This window comes from Delphinapterus leucas, chromosome 4, assembly GCF_059928025.1.
Source record: "Delphinapterus leucas isolate spDelLeu-1000000601 "Yukka" chromosome 4, BTC_Dleu_Yukka2, whole genome shotgun sequence".
NCBI classification, from domain to species: Eukaryota; Metazoa; Chordata; class Mammalia; order Artiodactyla; family Monodontidae; genus Delphinapterus; species Delphinapterus leucas.
This window is the reverse complement of record NC_143132.1, coordinates 34,706,832-34,725,871: the sequence shown is the minus strand read 5'-3', so window position 1 is coordinate 34,725,871 and position 19,040 is coordinate 34,706,832. Positions and strand designations below refer to the sequence as shown.

The window sequence follows — 19,040 nt, the reverse complement described above, 5'->3', positions numbered from 1 at the left end:
ACTCTAGGCCTTCTGTTCAAGTGTCACCCACTAGATTCTGTTTATCTCAAAGTATCAATAGTATCTCAAGGATATTTGTTTCAGTTTTCTAGTTTGATGTGTAGATTCTACTTCTAGAGTAGACACTTAAAAAGTCCTGGCTCGGCCATTCCCATGTAACTAAATGTTCTTTTTGTAAAATGAGACACAGACATTGGCCTCATATTCTTCCTAACAGTGGTATTGATGAGAGTTCTTATTCCCTTGGAAGATATTTCTCAAGTAGCTAAAAAAGACAGGATTTAAGTTTTAAATATGTTTGAAAGTGAAAGAAATATTTTCAATTACCGCCAGCCTACTTCCACTTAATTCTTTTATTCTTATCCACTTTTTTTCTTTTTCCCTTGCCAATATATGCTGCCCCTGACTAAATGAGGGCAATAGTTGCCTGAGCAAATATAACATCAAAGGCCAGACAACTTAAGATAAAGAGCTGAAACTTTTACATTCTAATTTTTTCTCCTATAGATACCCATCATATTTTTAGTAAAATACAAGGATATCTGTTCATATTTAATCAGTTGACTTTAAGGTCATAAGTTTAAATTGGAAAAAAGTTCTAATATCTCTATATTGCTATATGCATATTATGAAAATTATTTTCTTGGATAAGAAAATAATATAATCATTATACACATTAATATTTAGTGTACTGAAATCCATTTGTAGTAATAGTTTTGTTTCCTAAAATCAGTTTCTATCTATGTAACTAACCATGAGTACATAAAACACTTGTTTCCTTATGAGTCAGGAATATTTTAATATTTGTTTTGTCTTGAGGAGGTTAACTGGAAAAGGCGGATATAATTATTATGACTTACTGATAGAAAAACAGAATTTTTGGATTTTAATTAGAAAAAAAGATTGCTGTTTTCTGACCCTTATCACAAGATATTTTATACCAAGCAGTATTTCCCCTGCAACTTGATGGTATATACTTTAGTGACACCTAAATTGTTTTTGTTTTTCAACTGTACTTAAATAAAACAATAAATGTCTCCTTTTATGCTGTGGCTAAACATACAATATCAACAGTAAGCATTGGACTGGAAACAGTTCTTTTCACCATGATTTTTATACACATTTGTTTTAATTATTTTGATAATTATAAAATAACTAGGAAATGAATCTGAGAAACTATCAAAAACTCTTGAATCATTGCTTTAAAATGTACATTTTTCAAATTGAGAAATAGGTTACTAATCTGTGAAACTAACTAGTATTTTTATCTGTTTCTCTCTACTTTGGCAAACTTCATTATGTAGTCATGCCTGTTAACCCCTCCTTCTCATACTCTTGCCCACTCAAACCCTTGTAGGCCTCCCACTGCCGTCTCTACAGTCTGGAAACTCTGGTTTCTAAGGCCATCATTGACCTGCTGGTCTCTGCACCTACTCCCTGAACTCCCTTGATCACCTGGTTCCCTTTGATATCCTTCATGTCTTCCCTCCCTGCCTTCCTTGTTCTATCAACCGTGACCCTGTTTCCTTCACAGTCTCCTTTTCATCTTGTTTCTCTTTACAACGTACATATTTCCTCAGGGGTTGTCCTGGGCCTCTTTTACTTTTTCCCTACTCTTTCTTTCTCAGAGAGCTCATCTACTTTTAGGCTTTGTCCATCTCTTTAATTCAGATAATCCCCCCCATCTGCATCTCAGGATCGAACCTTTTGTTCTAAACTACAAATATAAATTTGGAAACTGCCTGCCTGAGATCTATACATGGTATCTTGTTGGCTCCTGAAGCCACTGAATCCAAAACTGTAATCATCCTGGCTACAAATTGTGGTGCCTTTCAAAAATTATTATTATTATAAGTATCATCATCTCTCTTCTAGTAACCATGGGTGAACTCGAGTCATTTCAGTTGCTCCTTCCTTTTCCTTGTCTGTAACATGCAGCCGGTAACCCAGTCACAGCATCCTTATTCTTCATTTTCTTTTTCCTGTACTCCTATGCCATTTTTCTATTAATATTGCATTTCTTTAAACTTCTAAAGTTTATAAAGCATTATTGCATGCATAACTTCACTTAGTACAACCAACCTGCAAAGTCAGTATTCTTTTTATAATTTTCATTCTGAGGCAGTATAACACAATGGTTATGAATTCAGGTTTGGAGACAGTCTGCCCGCATTCTGATCCTGGCTGCTTTACTTCCTAGCTGCATCATCTGTGGCACATTACTTAATTTTTTGGAACTTCACCTTCATCATGTCATAAATGGGGATTATAATGATACCTATCTTACTGGGCACTTGTAAGAATTAAAATATTTAGTGATGTTGTCTTTGGAATTATGCCTTGCATGTAATAAGTGTTTAGTAAGTGTAAGTTCTAACTATATTACAAATAATGAAAAGTTATACAACTTGAGGTTATATATTGTGACAGAGTACTAAAATTCATGTCGTTTGTTTCTATATCCCATGTTTTACTCACTGTATACACATAATTTTGCCTATTTTCTAATTTCTATAAGAGAAATTCTTTACTGAAGACTCGACTAGGTTATAGTCAGAAAATTATCTGAAAGCATAAAACTGCAATGGAATTTGTGGTTATATAAGTCAGTTAGTAGAGTTTACCTCTTAGTATGTTTTCACTCTGTGCTCCCACTGTTCCTATACGGTTTTTTGTTTAAAATGGGTCCCAGGAATAACATTAAAGCAAATATGTATATATCCCTGGATGGTTGTTTAGAATGTCTGCTAAGTTATGAATATTTAGGTATTTCATGAGTCTTGACATCTGTCATTTGGAACGTTAAAAGTTTCTTTTTCCCCTCTGAAAAAGACACAATGACTTTCTGTAAAGTTTCAAGAAGTTTTGGGATAACTTTGACACAGTATTTATATACATTCATGTACCAATTTGTGAGGGACTGTTGAGCCATGATTCTGGATGCTTATTTTAATATATTTTTAGTGTAATTAGAGTCTCTTGGAGTCTTGGAGCCTCTTAGAGTCTCTTGTAATAAAAGTCCATTACTGTTGCTATATTTCTTTACTCTTTAGGCAAGCTATAGCATTTATTTCGGAATAGCTTTCTTTATATTATTTAAAAATTAATACAGTATGTTCATTTCAGATTAAGATATGTGTTCTATAATAGCATATTTCATATTGTTTCCCTCTGTACTATACATATAATTTCTAACCTGAAGAATGGAAGTTGACTTAGATATTCTTCATACCCTTAGGTTTTTTGGTACAGTTACATTAAATTCACTTAATTGTGTATCTATATGTACAAAACATTTCATTGTATAAAGTAAAAGTCACAAACCTGAAATGCTGCCCTTCCCACGTCGTCCAGATAAGTACCCCAACACTCTCTCTACATAAGGAAGAAGGAAGAGGAACCAGAAGTGAATGTCCACCATTTGAGTCAGCTCTTTAGAAAGAATCTTCACATAAACAATTCTGCTTGTATATCTTTGGACAAAACTTAGACACAGCGCCATAAAGGAGAGCCATAAAGGGAAGTTAGGAAATGTATCTTTTCTTGACATCAGTTTATCTAGCTAAAAATAAAAATAGGTAAGTTTCTTAGACTGAAGGAGATTTGTCTCCGACATAGAAGATGATGTTTAAGCTGGTTGTTGAAGAATGGACAGAATTTCTGGAGGCGTTTGCCTTTTTGACTTGTAACAGGCATTACAAGCCAAGGACTAACTGGAGAGAAGATGTGGAAGCAGGAAAGATGGGCCATATCATATTACTATGGGTCATCTGGTTTGCCTGAAGCAAGTTCTGTATGTTGGGAGATAAAGCTTAAAGGCGAACAAAGAAACTCTACTCATTCAGGGACAAATAATAGTGATGAGCATTTCCACATGGAATAGTTTAATGAAATGGCTGGATACCATGAAAGTTAAGCACACAACTGACTAAATCACTTGTTGTGTTGCTTCACTTCTGTGTTCTTTTCTTTACCAAACCCTTTCTCTTATTAGAATGTAAACTTTTATGGAAGTGTAGAGACTGACTTAGCCTTATGGAAGATTGTAAGGTTTACCTGTGTGGAGGGTGGTGATGGCAGTTGTTTACATCGCATCAAACCTCTCTAGGAGACTTGTGCATAATATTTTAAATATTATTATTTTAAAGACATAGATGTTTGTGTTTTTGAACCCTCCCATTTAATTGCCTTCAAAGCCAGTTGATAGGCTAATTCATAAACTTGCCATGACATTTTTAAAATTCGAAATCCATTTTATTCAGAGCAAAGGGAGACACCTGAAGCAAGCAAGTACAATTACTGAGAACCTTTCTTCTTGCTGGGGGAAGAAGTTCACAGTGTTTCCCACAAGCCACCGTGCTGCTAGGGAACTTTTTTCTCATTTCTTGGGCACCAGCGGCCTGAGAGGAAAGCAAGAGCTGACAGCAGGGAAGTAGAGAAGGATAACTAGCTGTTGGCAGGAACTTGGAGGGATAGAAGCATCATCCAAAGGCAAACTGATACTGGTTCTTTGATTAAGTTATAAGCAGGTAGTTAAATCTCTCTACTAGGGAGTTAGAGTTGCTGCCTACAGAAGAAAGGCTGCGGGAGATTGAACCTCAGAAAAGCTATATCCAGGCTGTGCCTTGAAAGAGCATTAGATTCTTACAGAAATATTCATCTAGCCTGGGAATGGTACCAGGATTGAGTTAAATGGATGTTGGTTATGAAGTATAGAGGATTTAAATGAACATTTTCTTTCCAATCTTACTTCCTGTGGTTATATCCTTCCCTTCTAAATGCATCTGCTTAGCTCTTAATAATTCATTAGGGAAGTGTGTTAATCTCTATTACTATGTATGTTTCATATGACCATAGGGAACTGACCCTGACTTGGTGGTAACATATCCTAAATTATAGGCAAATTTTAGGGAAAAATAGTACAGTGTGACTCCACTACTAAACTTTTGAGTCTAAACCTAAAGTTAGAATAGCCACAAAGCCACAAGTATAATCAATTTTATAATCAGCCAATATATTCTTTGTTTTCACATTACTGTCTTCCTCGCTTGTTTTCTACCACCTAGAAAGGTGTGGAGTCTTTCAGTGGGTGCCCTGTTCGCATGCAAAACTTTTACACTTTTTACAAGGCTGTCCATTAGCAAATCATTTTCTAACACATTTGTTAACTACTTGCAGAAAAATCTGAATTCAGTTAGGATTTTATTAAAGAACCCCCTTTTTCCCCCCCACAGTTTCTCCCTTACTCCCACTTCACTGCCCGTCAAAGAGTATCGTGAGTCCTCTGCTTCATGTAGCATCAAAATGGTTTTGGAATGAATGGCAAAAGTCCATTACTGTTGTTATCAATTTTCTCAAGAAAATATTATCTAGCTCTTAAAAATTGTGTTTGCATAAAAATAACACATTCTCAGTTCAGTCTCGTTTGTTTTGTTCATTGCCTTATCCTTGTTTGATGATACTTTTATTTATTTTAAAACAAAATTGTGCCACGAAGATGGAATGTAGGTCAAAGTATATAGAGCAACATGAACAATTCGAAATTCTGCCTCCTATTGGCATGGCAGTCAGAGGAGAACGCCAGAGGAGGCCTCTGAGAAATAGAGAGCTGAAGTTATCTCCTGATATACACCTTCCCCTCCCTGGTGACATGGATATGCTCCCCTTTATCCATCCCCTTTCCATCCCAAAGCACTTTTGTCTGTTTTTCTTATGGTCTTATAAAGACCAATTTTGCAATCAGTTAAAAAAAAATTGTTAGATACTTTCTTTAGCTGAGTTCCTGTGCTGTGAACTGTATAATCAAAAAGTAAGACAGAACTTTCCATAAGCAGTCTATAGCCTACTAAGGGAAGCAGATTTCCTTCATTTTTTTCTTTCAACACAGGTTTAATAAATCCTTGAATGGGTATTCTGTGCCTGTTATTAGATTAGGCAGTAGGGATAATAAATAAAAATATAGGATAACTAGGATATAGGATATCTATCCCCAGTCTGAGACAAGCAAAAAAAAAAACAAAAAACCCCAAAATTTTTACACTATTTAAGTAATTGTTTTAACAAGGGAAAAATTTACATCTAAGTACTAGTGGAAGCACAAGCACCAAAACCCTTCCTGCAGAAGTTTAAAAAGGCCTCATGGAAACCAAACAGCTATCACTTGGAGTAGTAACAGCAGGAGTAGCAGAACACACAAGACACAAACGGAGCACAGGTCAGTAATAGGTATAATTTATTTGTACACTTGAGAGTGGAATTGGAAATATATACCTTTACACCTTTTTATAGCTCTTTCGTTACCTTCCCTAATGCCTGTACATTCATAGTAGGTTTCCAGCTAATGTTGTTCAAATTAAGTACCTAATGCCAGATACAATGGAAAGAATACAGATGATATAGGTTTGAATACTAACTTTGATATTTTATACCTTATAACCTTAGATAGTTATATTACCTTCCTGATCTATTATCTGAAAATAGGAACAATGTCCCCTCCCATATTGAGGGGTTTTTGCGACTATTATCTGAAATAACTGCTAAAAATTCTAGCACAGAGTCTGTGTATCTAGAGGGCTCTCAAGTAATTACTATTGCTTTTATTATTTTAATATAGTTTTATGATTACATTTCATTTATTTAAAGCATTTTTCCATTTTCGTGATTTAAAGGAAAGCATCAAGAAATATATAATTACCCATCAATATAATAATGTTAATTCTTCAGCATTTAAAACGACTGGTTTATAAACGTGTCTACGTTTGTTCTACCACACTTGTAGGTAATATAAAGTTAATCTGATTTTGTACTTACGGACATTGATAGTTAAGAGAATTTTTTGTTTTTTTGCTTGTTTTATTTTGATAATCTTCTTATCAAAACACTTGAGGTAAGCAAGTGTTCACCCCCTATTCTGTGCTTTATTGATGGGAACTTATCACCCAAAGCAATTCTAATCATGTAGATAAGTAAAGGTATTGATTGGTTTGGCCATGGTCCAAGCATAGTTCAAGTTGAAAATTGTTTTCCCAAGTGCCCAGAGCTCATTTGGCTATTGCCTCAAGACTTTTTATGCATAATTAATCAGGGGGAAGGCTGGGGAGAGCAGGACAGGATGAGAGTATTGACCAGCCTCACTACCGCAGCTCCAACAGAAGCATTATTTCTGGCCCCTTTAAGCTGTCACAGTGTCAGAGGCATGAACGATAGTCACGACAGTATTATTAGATGGAGCAAGACAGCAGCTATAGTGCTTGATTCAGGCCACCATGCCCTTTATCTAGGGGATGAAGGACTGGAAGTTACCATGTCTTTTGTTCAAAATATTAGTTTGTAAATTTGTTATAGGAATTTTAAGGAAACCTAGTAGCATACTAACCCTTTTTTTAAAATGTCGTAAAATAGGAAATATATATACATACAATATATACCATAAACTGCCTCAGAATTTAAAATTTACGAGTGCAAAGCTTACATACTAAGATGAGCCATTCTCTCCCAGGTGTTTAGTTAAATATACTACCTGTCAGAAAGTCATAGAATAAACAAATAGAAAAAAATAAAGCATTCATTTCTCACAGTATAGTTTTCAGTTCTTTGGTTATACCCTCAGATATCACTGCTATTGCTCTCTTTCATCAGTGCCCTCTCTTGTTACTCAATCTATTATAGGCCTTCAGGTTTTAGTTCAGCTCGCCAGCGCTTAATACTGTTGAGCACTGTTTCCTCTAGGAAGCACTACTTCTCAGGGCTCAGTCTCCCGTCTCCTACCCGCCATGGTTTTCCTCTTCTGTCTCTGGCCCTTCCTCTACCAGCTTTTCCAGGCCCCCCTTCCTCTACCCCAACTAGCCGTATGAGTGTGCCTCTGGCTTTGTCCCATTATACTCCCTTTTCTGCCTCTATTCCCTGAGTATTCTCCCCAGGCAATTTCATCCACTCCCGTGGCATCAGTTACCCTGTATGTTTCTAAAAGCTATATACATGCCTAGTATGCAAAGATTTTTGTTTTGTTTTGTTTTTAATACCAAGGGAAATTCTAGAATTCCAAGACTGAGTTCCTAAGACTGACTCTTCCCCCTTCCCTGTATATTGACATAATTTTCATTCCGTCCTCCCTAACTGTCATCTCTGGGCATTTATATTTGCTCTTGGAGGAGGTTTGCTGCCATTCTCTCCTTTCCTCCCCTACAGTTTTTTGTTATTTCAACTCATACTGATCCTATAAGCCTTTTTTGAGCCTTCTCCCCAACTTCCTCTCTTTAAGGAAATATGTATTTTTATATTTGTTTATATATATAAACATATATATATATATGTGTGTGTGTGTATTTTTATATTTGTCTTTCTTCCTCATTCGATTGTAAGCTCTATGAGGAAAGGGACCATGCTGATGTACACTGAGCACGTTATCTGATACACAGGATACACTTCAGTAGTTTTAAAATTAGAATTTTGTGTTATAGTTGAGCATATGGTCAATATAGGGAGTCATGGGGCTCATAATATAATCACTGACTTGCACCTTTTGAAGGAAGAGTGTACACGAGGGAGGCTCCAGGGAGAACCCAGAGACCGTAGCATTTGATTTTAAAATAGTCTTTGGTACAGGTAAGAGGAATGAGCATTAAAGTTTGTTTGGTTTTTAAAAATATTTTCTTTAGGACTTACCATATATACATACACACATACATATATTTATACACATTATATGTGTATATATAGATACACTTTATATCAACAAAGAGTTACCTAAGATCCGCAGAATGGAGGCTGTGATAGACTTTAAGGGTAAATCCCAGTAGCACTGCTGAGTTTTTTTCGGCTTGTCTTTATCTCCTCTTCTGAGTCTGACTGTCATATTTTGTTTCTGTACCTCAAAAGAGATGATGTTAGACCTTTATCAGTTGTAGAGGGAAACATCCAACCTTAACGAATATTTAAGGAGTCCCTGTTGTAGGTATAATACACGGGAACATGCTGTGGAGAATGAAGAAGAGAAGTGTAGTGTAGCCCCTGCCCGGAGCCATAGTGATCAGTGTCAAAGGTGGGATGGAGCAGTAGATAGCAAGTTTATTTTTCTAAAAAGGGAAATCACACTCCCTAATATAGAAAAATATTTTATTCTGTGCCTCACCTTCTGGTAACTTGATGGCCTTGAGAAAGAAGCATTTGATTTTAAAATAGATACTTCCTTTTAAAAAGAGTTAGTCTTCAGTACAGTTAAGAGAAGTAGGGCTTCCCTGGTGGCGCAGTGGTTGAGAGTCCGCCTGCCGATGCACGGTACCCGGGTTCGTGCCCCGGTCCGGGAGGATCCCACATGCCGCGGAGCGGCTGGGCCAGTGAGCCATGGCCGCTGAGCCTGCGCGTCCGGAGCCTGTGCTCCGCAACGAGAGAGGCCACGACAGTGAGAGGCCCGCGTACCGCAAAAAAAAAAAAAAGTAGGAGCTAAAGTTTTTTATATTCTCATTAAAACTGTACCTTATTCTCATATATACATAAACTTGGTATCAACAAAGAGTTACATAACATCCACAGCATGGAGGCTGTGATAGACTTTAATTAATTCCTAGGTAAAATTAGTATGTATTACAGTTTAGAGAAACAAAACACACAAACCGGCTAATCAAAATGTTCAGCTAACAGAGCTGGGGCTTTTTTCATTAGTTGTATTGTCTCGAATTTCATCACTGCAACAGCTGGCTTCTTGTCAATTTATAGTTTGGACCTTTACATCAAACAGCAAAAAATTAATTACAGGAAAATAAATCCCAATAGGAATTTCGCGCTTAGAGATTTTTCACAATTAACCAGGCATGAATGGTGCTGTTTACAGACGAAATGGAAAGGGAGAAAAGGAACAGCGTAGAATTTTCTAGAAGCATTAATTAACCATAGCAATGTTAGTCACTTGCTTCCCTGTGTTTGTTTTAAAGTTGTTTAGCTAAAGCTTTCAGCCTTCTCATTTCTGGAAGCATCCACTTCTGTTACTATATTGAATGCAATGAATCATGGCCTGAACTGTGAGTTTTCTTACAAAATGTCCCAAGTGACAGCTCAAAAAATTACCATCCTCACTTCATTTTGAAACGAGTACCATCCTATGTATTACCTTAGTGATCATAATTATAATTTAACGAGCAGAAAGAGCATGCTTTCATGGTTAGTGCCAGGTTACTTGCAATGCATATTTTGGACTTGGAAGTCTTGTTCTCAGGAGTCACACTCATTGCCTCTCTGCACTAGAGATAGTTTAAATGTGACTTTTCTAAGCCTCTTATCTGTTGAGTAAACCAGCCGAAGATTTTTAAAATGCTTTCCTCAATTTAGGCTTCTACTTTTTTCTTCTTTTTTTATGTAGCTTAGAAACCCTTACTTGTGTTTCATTCTTCTAGTTCCTAACATTCTAATACAGTGAGTAGCTCTTACCCTTTTTAAGACTCAGACGCCTGGAGCATCTGAAGAACACCTTTCTCTCCTCAGAAAAATGCACAGATGAACATACATACAACATTTTGCATTTTAAAATATCAGGAGTCGGTAGGAAAGCATGAACCCCAGGTTATAAATGCCTGTTGCTTTCACTGAGGAATGTATACATATATTATGTATGCATGTAAACATAACATATTTATATATAATTTAGAAATATATATACACACATATTTTTTAATTTGGTTAAATTAAAATGCTGATTCAGATCATGTGTTCCCTATTCCATCAGGTTATGTGTACTAAGACAAGTTAATTACCTTCTTTACCATTACCTGAATAAATTTAGATTTCTTATCCATCTTTATATACAGCAGGCCTTACTTATAAGCTTATTTGGGTGAGCCTGTTTCACTGTACTGTCTCAAATGCTGCCACATTTCCTAAGTAATCTGTAGACCATAGCTGAGAAGAACATTCTTAACTTGTTTTAATGATAATATTTTTCTTCATTAGGTTTGTGAGCTGAGAACTAGTGTAAGATACTAACGGGCATTTTCCACTTTTCTCTTTTCAGTCTGAGTATGGTTCACTGTTATCCAAGGTCACTTTGAAAGTCTTTCTGCGATTTGCTTCCATTTATTTTATGCTTGTGTTTACAGTTTTGAACCAAATATGAATTTAATGTTGCATTTGTCTATATTAAACTTAATTTGCCCCTTGTCAGATCATTTACAACAGAGATAACATTCAAAAGCCACTCTGTAAAATGTTTTGTCTGCAATCACTAATGGAATTTTTCTGCCTATTTCTTTGTTGTATGCAACTTTCTATATCTTTCAATTTAAAAAGAAGCCTCTCCAGGAGATTTTTCAGAGAATCTAAATTAGTCTGTAATAGAGATTAATAAATTATTCTCTAATAGAATAGGGTCTTCTTCATGTCATATTTTTTTAAACAGTTCTTTTTTCTAACTCAGAAGTTTAATTTTATATTCCATATTATGTAAGTATGCTTCTGGAATGTTCTTTAAAGTAGTGACATACAAAATCCTAAATTGGATTATGATACCAAACATTTTTACCACTTTCATTTTTTTCTTATATTTTTTCCAAGTACTTAATTTGCCCTCATGTAATAAATTTTCTTCTTAATAGTTAATAGTTTTAGATGTTATTGAAAAGATAAATGAATGTTTAAAATCAATGTATGTTAGAAGGCACTAAAATGAAGTCTTATATTTAACTAATAAAGAGTACTTTTAAAGTAGAAACTTAAACATATACATTAAGGAATATAATTTGTGTGTGTGTTAAACATTATTTTGAGAAACAATTTACTACCTTGTGCCTGTGTCTTCAAATAATTAGCAATGTTCAAAACATGGGAAATGTTTTCTCTTAGAATCCTATCTGCTATTTACCTTTTGAACCAGTATTTTACTTATTCAGTTGATGTTAGGGAAATATCAGACAAGTGTACAGAGATGCATTTATAAGACTGGTCTTTTTTTTATAATGCTAGAATATTAGAAAAAGCCAAAATGACTAACATGAGGAAAATAGTTAAATAAAATTGCATTTTATGCACAAAATGGAATACCGTCATGGTGATAATATACTTATTAACATGGAAAGTGTTTATATTAAAATTCAAAATAATATATAATATACCTACCTTTTTTCAAAAACTAGTTGTTAAGTAGGTAGGTAGGTAGGTAAGATAGATAAATAGATAGATGGATATGTATATAAGTATAGGTATGGATATAGATAGAGAGATATATATAGCTATTGCTATAGATATAAATAAAAATAAATAAAATATTTATCAACAGGGGAACAGTGATGTCATTTCGCTTGGGCTGCTATAATGAAATGCCAAAGACCAGGTAGCTTATAAACAATAAAAGTTTATTTCTCACAATTTCTGGAGACTGGGGGTCTGAGATCAGAGTGCCAGCATGGTTGAGAGAGGGACCTTTTCCAGGTCATAGACTTCTAGTGATATCTTTTTGTGGGGGAAGGAGAAAGGGAGCTCAGTGGAGTCTCGTATTTATAAAAGTGCTAATCACTTTCATAAGGGCTCTACCCGCATGAAATAAACACCTTCCAAAGGTCCCACATCCTAAGACCATCATACTGAGGATTAAATTTCAACTTAGGTGGAATAGAATCATCTGTATACTATATATATATACTATAAAAATATATATTATATAGCATAATATATACAATATATAGCATATATGTGTGTATATAATATACAGTATAACTATAAATAACCCCTGAGAGCTTGTTCAGGGGTTGCAGGATGAACATGTAGTAGGAATAATGAAGGAAGAGTGTAGAGAGGGGATTCCTAACATAGCAACCTGATTTGCCCTATCAATCTGGGTGTCTTGTAGCAAAATTACTTTCACAGTCAATTCTGCCTTTTAAGATCTAAAATAGATAATTCAAAGAACATTAATACTTGGCTTAGGGAAATGTGTTTGTATTATAAAATATACGAATAAACTCATCGGCATAGAATTTCCACACTTTAAAGAGAAGAATAATGTTGTACCATGAAACCAAGTGAAGAAGAGCCAAATAGCTGCCTTGAATTCATCCTGGTTGCTTGTGTGTCTGCTGCAGAGTTGGGCTGGTTAGTTCCCTCCTCAGAATGATGGGAGCCAGAAATTTTAGGTTTATAGTAACTCTCACTTATTGGCTTTTATGTCATTCTTTTCTGAGCAGCATCAGAAATGAGTGTGTAATGTAAAAGCTGCCAAACATTGAAAGCTTTAGCCGCCGGACCCTGTACCAAGTGCCTTAACGTACCTCGTTTGAACCTTAAAAGAGCTTTTATGAAACTTGTTATCCTATTTTACAGATGAGGAAACTGTGTCCCGGAGAGATTCAATTGCCTAAATTCATGTTTCTCATAAATGTCCTCATTGGAACTAAAATCCATGCAGCAGGCAGTCATCAAATCCTGTTATTTCCACCTCAAAAATGCCATTCTTTTCTCCATTCCCACTGCATCTGGTCATCTCTCTTTTTTTTTTTTTGGCCACGCAGTGCGGCTAGTGGGATCTTAGTTCCCCAACCAGGGATCAAAACTGGGCCCTTGGCAGGGAAGGCACAGAGTCCACTAGACCACCAGGGAACTCCCCTGGTTATTTCTTATCTTATACTTTGAATTCCATGTTAGCTTTCCTACCATTCAGATATTTCCAATATCCAGTGTCTCCTCCACATTGTATTTACCAGAGATACTTTAATAAAAACACATTTGAGCTTTGCATCCCCCTACTTAAAAGTAGCTTAAGGTTTAAAGATTGTAAGGCCCATCCTAACCTAGCTTCATCCTGCCTGTCTCACCTCTTCTCCTTACCACAAGCCCTATTTCATGGCTAAACCAAACTCCTTACTACATCTCACCTTCTCACTCAACACATTTGCACATCATTCCATTATCTTGGAATCTCTGTCCACATATGAGAATTTGGTCAATGTTTGCACTATATTTCCATGGTATCTGCTTCTAAGCAATACGGGAGAGTGGTAACCAAGGGTGAAGGTGCTAAAATCAAACTGTCTGGGCTAATAGGCCCCACTACTTAATAACTCTCTGTGCCTCAGTTTCCTTACCTATAAAACTGGGACAATAATAGTAACTACTTCAGGGTTGTTGAAAATGAAAGGAATTAATTCATGTGTAATGCTTAGAATAGTGCCTGGCAAATAATAAGCCAACATTAAGCTTTTGTTGCTGATTATACTATGATAATCATGGTGGCAGTGATATAACAATCTTCCCCCAGAAAGGCTAAAGAAATTGCTTATTAATACTGGAGTCAACTCAGAGATTCATGGTCATACCAAAATAAAAGTATTTTGCCTATAGAGAGCTTGGATCTGGTTTGTAGGCTACTATACTTTAGCTACCCTATGGCATTTCTGGTATCCTAAATTCCCAACTAGTTGAAATCCCACTAGTACTAGGACATATAATTTTCTCCAGACAGTACCTTCAGTATCAGCAATGAATATGCTGGACTACAATTCTGGAGGTGCATCTTTTTGCTGGTTGAATGGATGATGGAGCAAGCTATGCCATGGGTTCACTATGGGCTGATGTGAATCAGGCTCCAGACCTAGGCAGGACTCCTAAATGTAGCAGAGGGAAGTTCCTGTATCACTTTAAGACACCATAAAGTAAATAAAGGCCCGCAGAGTTAGAAATCTGGTTCCCTCCTCTGTCACATAGCAGACAACAATATAAGAAGTATTGTTTAGACTGAAATACTCGAATTAAGGAAAAGTTTTGCAGACACTGTAATTTTTATGAAGCTGCTACAGATATATTTGGATGTTATTTTTATTTTGATGACTATAGTCCTGAAAAGTTAAATGTAAATTGCAGTGTTTCTTAGTAGAGTTTACCACTTAAAGCAACTCTACAGTAAATCATTTTGAATTACATCATAGCTTGTTAGTTTTTATTTATTAGAATATTAATATGCTAGCTTCTTTTCTGCCTTTCTTTTTTATTGAAGTATAACTGACATAACATTACATTAGTTTCAGATGTACAACACAATGACTCAGTATTTGTATATATTGCAAAATGATCATCCAGTCAGTCCAGTTAAGATCCATCACCCTACATAGTTACAAAAATTTTTTTTTCTTGTGATGACAACTCTCAAGATCCTCTCTCCTAGCTAACTTTCAAATATGCGATGCCGTATTATCAACTATAGTCACCATGCTGTACATTACATCCCCATATTTTTTAATTTTTATTTTATAACTGGAAATTTATGTCTTTTGACCCTCTTCACCCATTTGCCCAACCCCCCACCCCTACCTCAGGCAACTACTGGCCTGTTTTCTGTCTCCATGCGCTTGTTTTTTGTTTGCTGGTTGGTTGTTGTTATTGTTGTTTTTAGACTCCACATATCAGTTAGATCATACGGTATTTGTCTTTTTCTGTCTGACTTATTTCACTTAGCAACTATTTACTTTAAAGTAGGACACACTTGTATCAGCTACGGTACTTTCCAACTCAAAGGAGAAACCTGTGGCTTAGAAAATTGCAGCATTAAAGTGGCAAATGTAAGTAAATTTTGGAAAGTAGTGTTTAATTTTTAGGAGAAAAAAAAGAAGCCATAAAATAGAAATCTAACCCAGGGAAAACAATAGGAGCCATTCTATTAGACCACTAATATCTAAATTTGATTTTCAGAAGGAAGAATGTATAATATGTAGGTGTTATTATTTTATTTCATGTTTAAAGTGTATCAGGTTTCTGGTTCTCATCATTATAATGAGAAATAATATCAAATGGGTTCCCAACGAAGTGTCCCAGCCGTACACACACACACACACACACACACACACACACATTTAAATTAAAGATATACATCTAATGGTGGCACATGGATCTGAGAAAGGGATGGGGAAAATGAATAATAAAAGTGATGACTTGGGTTTCTGTAGCACCTGAAGTTTAAAACGTACTTGCCTGATGTGATGAGGTAGAAAGAACTTTGGATTTTAATGAGAAGAACTAAATTTTAATGGTTGCTTTTCTAGTTATTATCCATGTGAGGTTGGGCAAATCCCTTAACTGTCTAGAGTTTTGGATTTCTCATCTGTGAAATGGATATAATAGAGAGTTCCTTCGAGGATCAAAAAATAATGTACATACAGCCTTTGGAAATTGCAAAGCGTTGTACAGATTTCAGAGATTATAGAAATAGAGATCTCAAAAATTACTCTGAGATTTCAGAGATTATTTCAGAGATGAAATAAGTATGACAGAGATACTGTTCTCAGTTTGTGCATGAGGAAAATGAGATGTAGAACAAGGAATGTGTGACCAGGCTAAAACTGTGCCCTGGGCTTTTGAGTCCAAATGCTGCCGGTACTGCATGCTAGACTATGCTGTTTCTAAGCCAGGGTTGTGCATCATTTATAGGGCACAGCTATAGTAAACTATAACCTAAACTGATTTCAAAGACTTTAAAACATACAATTATTGAGTCATCTTAATAAGAAATGCTAATATTACCAGGTGATGTTTATGTTTGTTTTCAACTGCAGGTAATGAATTTGGGCATCCTGAATGGTTAGACTTCCCAAGGAAAGGAAATAATGAGAGCTACCATTATGCAAGAAGGCAGTTTCATTTAACTGATGATGACCTTCTCCGCTATAAGTTCCTAAATAACTTTGACAGGGATATGAATAAATTGGAAGAAAGATGTCATTGGCTTTCAGCTCCACAGGTAAGCTCTTTACTCTAAATGTTATGTTTTAGTCACCAGTGTTGTACATGCTTAGAATGGCAATTGATTTAAATCTATATGCAGATCTTTTAAACAGCATTTTATTATTCAGTGTGTAGTGCCCTGTGACATACTTCAGGTTGTCAAAACATGTTACTGAAGTCTCCCCAATAGACAATGAAAATCTTAAACATAATTCCCTGCTTACATTCGTGGTTAGCTTGTCGTTGTTGTTTAAATTTAGTAATTTTTATTTCAATTGGTTAAAATAAATGACAAAAGCTCTGCATGGCATCCACTTTGGAAATTGCTGTGAAAATATCTTAATTGTTTTGACTGTTTTTCTTTACATAAATAATTATGCTGTCATAAAGAAACTGCTTTGACAACATGGAGATTTCTTTATTCTTTTTTTTTCCTTCCTTTACTGGTCTCTAACTTGTCATTTCAATAGATGCCATTATACCTCCATGCTGTTTTGTATTTTTCATGAGCCTGACTCTCCTCTGGAATTAAAGTCTCAGTTTTCAATAAGTTTTAGAAAATGTAATTAACAGGTTCAGATTTTATACAGTGTTTTTTTTTTTCCCTTGCAAAAATTAGCATATAATACGTGTTACTTATAATCCATTTACTTTCTACTGGTGCTGTTTGAAATTACTGTTGATGTGTTTTTACTTTGGTGTCTCTGATTTTTTTTTTAATGGTTGGACAAAGGTACTTATATTTTCAGTAAGATTGGCTACATGACACAAATGCCCTAATCGCATTTATTAGTAGTGCTGTTTCCAGAAGAGAGAGCAAAATGATGCGCCTTTTCAATAGGAACAATGTTGAATACCAAAAGGCATGCTGTTTGCTCTAGAGCCTTAGCTCACATTTCTAAATTACCAAGAGTGGCGCTGCTGACGTGCATGGAAATAAGTCCTATCAAAGCTGGGGCTGGAAGAGGGTAGGATTGAGAAAACAAAGCCTTCTCACTACCTACTGTAAAATGTGGTGTATAAAATAAGAGAGCTTGTAGATGTTGTAATTCCTTTTCAGACTTTCTCTATTATTAGGCAAAAAAAAAAGTATACTGTGAAGGACTCTTGGTTGTTTTTGAATCTGACAAAGTCGTGAAATAATGTAAAGTTTTTAAGAAAACTACAACTTCAGAAATCTGGATATAATAACAATGTTACATCATATTTTGAAAAGTAATTTTATATACCTTACCTCATTAAGGACTAAAACAAAAGTCTTAAAGAAAATTCACTTATAAGTAGATCTAATACACACACACAGATGCTTTATGTATAGCACAGGTGCTATATTTTTAGCTAAAACCTAAGCCCAAACCCTAATCCTCTGTCTGTGCTTTGTTTGAAGTTGGCAAGTTGCTGGTGAGCTTTTATACTCCTTAAGCAATTTTTTGAGACTGCTGTTGGCCTAGAGTTTGATAGGGCATGATTGCAACATGTTCAAAAAATATAACATGCTAGAATTTTCATTTTTGGCTTAATAACTAACAAGACTGTTAATAAAGACAAAAACAACTTTTTTGTAAAGAATTTACTTCTAGCAGCATCTGGGTATTATTTAAATGTATTATGTGTTTTAATTCTTGCAGGCTCATGTTAGTGAAGAGCATGAAACCAATAAGATCATTGCTTTTGAGAGAGCAGGCCTTCTTTTTGTTTTCAACTTTCATCCAAGCAACAGCTACACTGATTACCGACTTGGAACGACAGTGCCAGGAAAATATCCTTTTTGTTGCGAATGAGTATGACTGTCTGCATTCAGTTTTTTTATTGCATCATAGAGCGTCAGAAAAACTAATGCTGATCTTGGTGACGGTAGCTCTCAGTTTCTTCATCTGAAAAATGAGGGACTTAAAATAGTTGATAAATCTTTGCTTAATTCAGTTACACTAAGTTAACCCTAAACTCCATTCTGGCTCTAAAAAGTATGATTTTTAACATTTTCTTAAGTAATATTTTAATCCAATATGTAGTATAGGATTAATATACTATTAATATACTATTAATAGTAAAGGAGATAATTGTTGTTTCTCTTTATGAAAATATTTTGTAAGTTGCCCCTGAGAATTGTCTCCTTTCCCCCTCTCCACTGAGTGAGCAAGTAGACAGTAGCTGTAAAGATAGCTTCCTTCCCCTTTCTTTTTCCCGTCTCCTAAAATACAAGACATAGCTCGCTTTTGTGGGCCTGAATTGGTAAGGAATCAGGGCATGGGAGGTGGAAGCAAAGGAAATAATAGGGAGAATGTTTTGATATCGTCTGAACATTCATTTACTCATCCATTCATTCATTTCACAGATATTTACTAAGC

General features: G+C 35.4%; 1 protein-coding gene across 4 annotated transcripts in view; it reads left to right on the top strand.

The window, feature by feature from the left end:
• Positions 1–19,040, top strand: part of GBE1 (1,4-alpha-glucan branching enzyme 1) — a 297,233-nt gene that overhangs the window by 242,066 nt on the left and 36,127 nt on the right. For all 4 annotated transcript variants that reach the window (XM_089910389.1, XM_089910390.1, XM_089910391.1 and 1 more), the window contains 2 exons: positions 16,524–16,708; positions 18,321–18,451. In XM_089910389.1, coding sequence (XP_089766515.1) covers positions 16,524–16,708; positions 18,321–18,451 — 316 coding nt within the window. The remainder of the gene's footprint in view (positions 1–16,523; positions 16,709–18,320; positions 18,452–19,040) is intronic.